The sequence below is a fragment of the Papaver somniferum genome, chromosome 5 (genome assembly GCF_003573695.1).
Source record: "Papaver somniferum cultivar HN1 chromosome 5, ASM357369v1, whole genome shotgun sequence".
Lineage (NCBI taxonomy): Eukaryota > Viridiplantae > Streptophyta > Magnoliopsida > Ranunculales > Papaveraceae > Papaver > Papaver somniferum.
In genome coordinates, this window is record NC_039362.1 from 111,584,622 (window position 1) to 111,590,674 (window position 6,053).

At 38.3% G+C, this 6,053-nt stretch overlaps 1 protein-coding gene across 1 annotated transcript; it reads right to left on the reverse strand.

Annotated features, from left to right (window-relative positions):
• Positions 1–1,446: 1,446 nt before the first annotated feature.
• Positions 1,447–5,290, reverse strand: LOC113279454. Its single transcript, XM_026528150.1, has 4 exons — positions 5,259–5,290; positions 4,864–5,046; positions 2,963–3,008; positions 1,447–2,655 (listed from the first exon to the last, which is right to left on the reverse strand). Exons 1-4 carry the CDS (start codon positions 5,288–5,290, stop codon positions 2,215–2,217), a joined length of 702 nt encoding a protein of 233 aa, XP_026383935.1. The 3' UTR covers positions 1,447–2,214.
• Between the last annotated feature and the right edge of the window lie 763 nt (positions 5,291–6,053).

Sequence of the window (6,053 nt, forward strand, 5' to 3'; positions counted from 1 at the left end):
ATGTCGTCGAGGCTACTGTCACTTTCAGCATAAATAACAAGCCTTTAAACCCCTAGGTGTCACTAGTAGACGAGTTTTAGTCTCGTGAAGGTTTAGAAGAGGTGTACCTACAAAACCTTTTACTCCAAATTCCAGCTACCTGTGAAAAATCTATGAACGAATCCAAAATGATTACGGGAGGAAGTACCCAGATGCAAATCCAATTCATATATAAACAAAGCTCTACTCAGAAAGTCGAACAAACCACAATACTCAGAATCTAACAAACCACAATCACACATGAATAGATTAACAAGATGGATATAGAGATAGATGGTTGTGATGTTGACTAAAGTGAACGGTGTTTCCCATATCTGTCTGAAGGTCACTGCCAAGATGAACCTATGAATCCTAATGGATTGAGATACTGGTTTGAATACTAATATCAACTCAACTGGCATATACAAGGGAACCAGTGGTCGATGATCCTAATTCTAGATCAACTCGACTAGCAAATACAAGGGAACCAGCGGTCGATTTATTAATTGAACAATAATAATAATAACTTTTTTTTTCTTTTTTCTTTTTTTTCTTTCGAATTGACAACATGATTAGATCTTTTGGATCCAAGTGCATGCTTCTTGTCAGCAGATTACATGGTAATTCCCGTGGATCCTGCGTTCCACGCTTGTTTAGGCGACGGAGACAGGGAGAACACACACATATTGCTATCCAAGTGTCAATTTTTTCCATGTATATATACTCCGATTGGTCTAATTGGTCTGGTTTTTTTTTTTAGGTAACTCAAGCACTCTATTTCATCCTAGCGGTAATAACAATTCGATGTTTGTGACCCACCAAATCACTTAGAGAAACAAAAAGTTTGCAAAAATAAAAACAGAAAGTGGTATGGTGACGATTCCGAGATATGGTAACAACTATCATATAATTTCTAACACCTGAGCTCTGTTTTTTAGTTAATGGGTTCCTCAACTCCTGCAATCAAGATGGTTCCATCTACTTATATTGTCTAGTGTCATCGTGAAGGCACAAGTTTCTAGATTTTGAAGTTTATTATGCAAATTTTTTTTATTTTTCGTTTTTTAAACTAAAGGCATCAAACTCTAAAAATTATAAATAAAATTACATAAACTGATACTCCATCTCATAGTTATTTCTGAACAATAGAGGATAAACACTAAACTAGCTATTTAGTTGGCATCTAATCCCGACTCAGCTAATATATACCTCATCGTCAAGAAAAAATTTCATCTACTTAGAAAGGCTAGTGTTTATTCTAAATTTTTCAAAAATCTCTAAAAGTTAGAGTTTTGTATACGTCAATTTTTTTTCTTATGGAACCCTACCCCCACACTTAAATCAAACATTGTCCTCAATGTTTCAAACCATTGCAAAAAGAATAAGAGGAATACTTGAAAAAGACAAGGAAGTAAGAATTGGAATTGTTCACCTGATTGACGCATACGAGAAACATTCAAAATAGACTCCCCATATATCAACAATCTGAAAATTTGAGGATCCACCCACAAAACAATCTGCGTATATAGCAAAACCCTCACAAGAATATTAGCAAATTGTGGGTAAAATAAAACTATCATCCCACGAGAGTCACCCCCACACTTAGTTCTTTCTACACTCGAAAGTGTATACAAAACATCAGTGGAAGGCACTTCTATTCATTCCTCTTGGCAAACCTGCATGGTGTTAGACTCAAACACATATGGTGGATACTTGGAAGCAAGAAATCAGGAAAGAACTTTTGAAGCATTCAATTCTAGCCCCAAATGAGGTATTTTCCGAAAAGATGGATTAACAACTCTTTGGGAAGCTACTTCTAGTTTGGGAGGATCATCATTAGATGGAGATTCATGTAAAGGGTTAGACAAACCTCGCATAATCTCACGCATTACGGGATCCTCAGTACTTCTGAAAAAGTCCATTGATTCTCCTACATCACAACTATCACAATTCTCATTCAAACTCTTTACGAGTCATTCTTCATCAGTTTCTTCTATATCCAAGTCCTCCTCATCGGAAAAGAAATCAGAATCTTCAATAAGCAAATTATCGTAATCCTTATGTGCTTCGTCTCAAGTTGACTTCTCATTCAAAGTATTAACAATCTCTGAATTAGGGGTGCTATTCACAAAGAAGTCATAATCATCATCGCTCTCATACACAACATAAGTCTTACCATCAATAATTGTAGTGTTTCTAGACTTCTTCCTTTTGAATAGGAGAATGATCATTAGAATCATGAGTTGAGCTAGCATCACCATCATTATCAACATTTTCCAAGGGTTCATCATCCTCGGAATCTTCTTCTTGGGGATCTTCTCCATTATCCACACGGCGGTTAACCTCCATATGTATGGCCCTAGAAATTGCTTGAAGAGTCTCTTCCGTTGCTCCCTCTTCTTCCAACCACTCATATTGTCTAAAGAGTTTCTTTATGTTAACACGTTTTCCGCTACTACTCACAATAGGTTCTTTAGCCCATGTCTCTTCCCGTTGAATGGGTGAAAGACCATAAGTACGATCCGGAACAGGTCTAAATACACTATCATATGTTTCACTTGGTACGAAACTCTGCACGTTGGGAGTTGAATTAATCTGGTTCCATATACGTCGCAAATCCTTGAATTCCTCAAACATCTACATGAAACTAGATTGGAACGTATGAGAAGTATGACTATCCCCCCATCCTTGTGATTGTCCACTTACATAACCACCAAAAGGTTGCTGCGACGTATGATAAAAATCACAAGGTCTTGCGGAATAATCATCGTAACCAAAAGATTGGTTTTGATTATATCCCACATATGGTTGGAAGTTATTGTAAGAGTGAGATTAAAAATCAGAACTATTACCATAATATGCATGGTCTTGTGAACCATATATGTTGTTTCCAAAAGGATTCATCTCGCTAAAAACTATGCACACAACTCGTCCAGAGACTTACCTCTAGTTCCCAATTGTGCACACGCAAAGCAAGTGATTGATGGTACCTGAAATAAGATTCTTAAAAAGATAAATCAATAAAAGCTAAAAGAAATAAAAACTATATACAAAACAGAAAATTAAATAACAACTCAAACTACCGACTGCTCCCCGACAGCGGCGTCAATTTTGACGAAGTGTCGAACTTGCAAAAATAAATTCCTTACTTCTCTTACACTAACTAGTAGTATACAGATAAGCAGGTTCGTTCCTAAGGGAGAGTTGAGTCTAAGTTGCCAATTCAATTTCTGAATAAGAATAATGCAAATATGAGGATGAAAATGATCAAGGACTCGTTCTCAGTCACGAAACAGGAATCTTAATGACATAGCTTATGTTTCAACAAAGTACCCACTACTAATAACCCTAGAATAATTAGTACGCTCAACTACTCCGTTATATCTCCTAAGTTCACCGGACACGGAAGCACTCGACTACCGGATTCTACTTGCCAAGTTTCCTAGAAGTACGCTCTCTAGGTGTGACTTAAACAAATACTTTAAGTTCTTTGAAATAGGCTATTCCTAGTGACAAATACATAGGCTCGACTCATCTACTAGTGTCAATCTCTACACATGAATATTTAACAAAATCCCATCATCAATATCCACATATCGCTACTTGTATAAAGATTCTCTAGACAATTACGGGTCGAAGAGGTCTCAACTAGCAATAGAAATATCAAACAACCATTCAATTTGCAACTTAAACGATTGAGAAATAATTCATATAACCACTATTAGCACGGTAGAGAATAAACAATAACAAAACAGTTTGCAAGAAACAGGCAGTTTAAATATCAATTGGAGTTCATGTCCGGACGTTGAAATTGTCCCTAATCAAGATGCTTAGCTACCGGAGTTCATAGTAAATAAACAAAAGACAAGAGCAACTTTTAAACAAGCAAACCAATACAGCAACCCAGGCAGCAGCAGGTGGAATGGTGAACGATGATGGTGCTGCAGGATAGATGGAAGAATGGTGCTGTTGCGGCACAGATAGAGGCTGATTGACTGGCATGTTGCTTGTTGTCTTGGTGGATGCGCACAGATAACTCCTCAAACTGGTGGTGAGATGGATTGTGAAGATGGTAGTAGTGCTGGTAGCGAGGTGACTGATGATGTAGCTCGAGTATGCTGATGTTGTGGCCTGGACAGTGGTGGTAATGTATGCAGTGAGTTGGGATAGATGCAGGTAATGGCTATGCAAACTGATGGAGATGCAGGCATGTATGAAGATGGAGATGGATGCAGGTAGTAATGGGTTGGAGAGGAGCAAAGCTCCTCTCTGTTGGTGATGAAACAGTTCTGAGCGGCGGGTATGAGATGATGATGATCTGTAGCTTTAGGTTTAGCCCTTTTTATAGCTCAAGTTCTTGCTGAAAAGTCGAATCTGATTACGACCCACTTCCTATTTCCTCTCAACTTCCAAAATCTTCACCGTTCGTTGCTTCAATCAAACGGCAGCAACGACAACTGTCTTAACTAGTTTCTCGGCAAAGAAGCACTGCCAAAAAGAACCGTGGTTCAGGCATCTGATGACAACTGAACTTGAATCCGCAAAGAATTGGTCGTTCAGGTCATTAACCAAACATTGTAAGCGTCTTGCACCTGGAGATGGGATGTATACTGGCTCTTCTCGGGTACAAAACCAGCGAAAACTTCTTACAACCTGAATCCAAACTTCGTGTTGTTCGTGTCTCGAGAACCTGTCCAAACACTCCGATAAAATCCCACCTGAACATGGCTAGCTGACTGCAAAGATGGCTCAGGAATTTAGCCGAACAGCTGATATGCGTCTTGCGAAGTGGAGATAGATGAAACTCTGTTGGATTTGTAATCTTCCACAACTCCTTTCCTGTACATTTGAGATACAGACAAACATCCATCCACATTTCTAACTAATTCAAAACCATTCAGCCACAAATCAAACGGCAACAAGTTCATTTCCTCCATGTGATCTTGGTTAGAAACCAAACCCAAAACAGCATAATTCGAGCTGCTCTCCTTACTTTTACTGCCAACTTCTAATTTAGCTGAAACCCATCTTCAATTAATGCTCAAACTCATCATTTATTCATGAATTATCTCCTCCATTTACTCATTTCCTCCATGTGATCTTGGTTAGAAACCAAACCCAAAACAGCATAATTCGAGCTGCTCTCCTTACTTTTACTGCCAACTTCTAATTTAGCTGAAACCCATCTTCAATTAATGCTCAAACTCATCATTTATTCATGAATTATCTCCTCCATTTACCTGGGAATCAATGGCATCAACTCATCTTTCATGCCTGTATTCTCCAGTCACAAAGTTCCGTGTAGTTCTCAGCTTCTCAAATATGCTTCTACCCATTTCTTCCTTCTCTTTACTGGCTCGGTGTAGCTGTTGATCTCTGCTGAACACTCCATATCGATCTCTGGCAAGCAACGACAAGAAATGTTGCGTCTCCTGGCTTGAACTGATGAAGGACTTAGTCCCCTTTCTATAACATAAAGACCTAGTTATTTGAATTGTTTCTTCTCCCAGCACATGTGTGCTTCACAGGTGGTGAACTCCACCAGCTACTTTAAGCCCTTTGTTGATTTCTGCAGGTGTGATAAACTGCCGAGCCCATCCATGTAAGCCCGCTACAAAGCCTTCAAATTCAATAAAGCGCATAGACCACTTAGATGGTGGTTGTACTGTCCTATGCTCGGAATGCATAGTTGCCGGGAATCGACAACACCTCCTAGTTCTCTATTTTGGTGTTTTTTCTTTCTTTTGCAAGTTTCAAGCCATTGTACCTAAAAACATAGAAAAGATATAATATACAAAAATACAAAAAAACTAAAAAGAAAAACATGTGAAACCGATATTAGAATTAGGTGGTTTAGACACCTATCATTTGGTCTATTGAGTTTTATGTTTGTTCAATTTCTTAAAAGAAGAAACGAATAGTTTCAATTTAAGTATTTTCCGCCAAGTTTTAATCACAAATGACCTAGTCGGTTTGACCAGAAAAAATGAAAATTCAGATTTACGGTTTGGACAACGGACCACGGCCAAACCGTA

Coding starts and splice junctions, on each gene's coding strand:
- LOC113279454 (XM_026528150.1), bottom strand. CDS start 5,290: ATGAAAGATGAGTTGATGCCATTGATTCCCAG. Junction 5,047..5,258: donor TTGATGCCATTGATTCCCAG/GTAAATGGAGGA, acceptor CATTAATTGAAG/ATGGGTTTCAGCTAAATTAG. Junction 2,656..2,962: donor TGCACAATTGGGAACTAGAG/GTAAGTCTCTGG, acceptor AGTTTCATGTAG/ATGTTTGAGGAATTCAAGGA.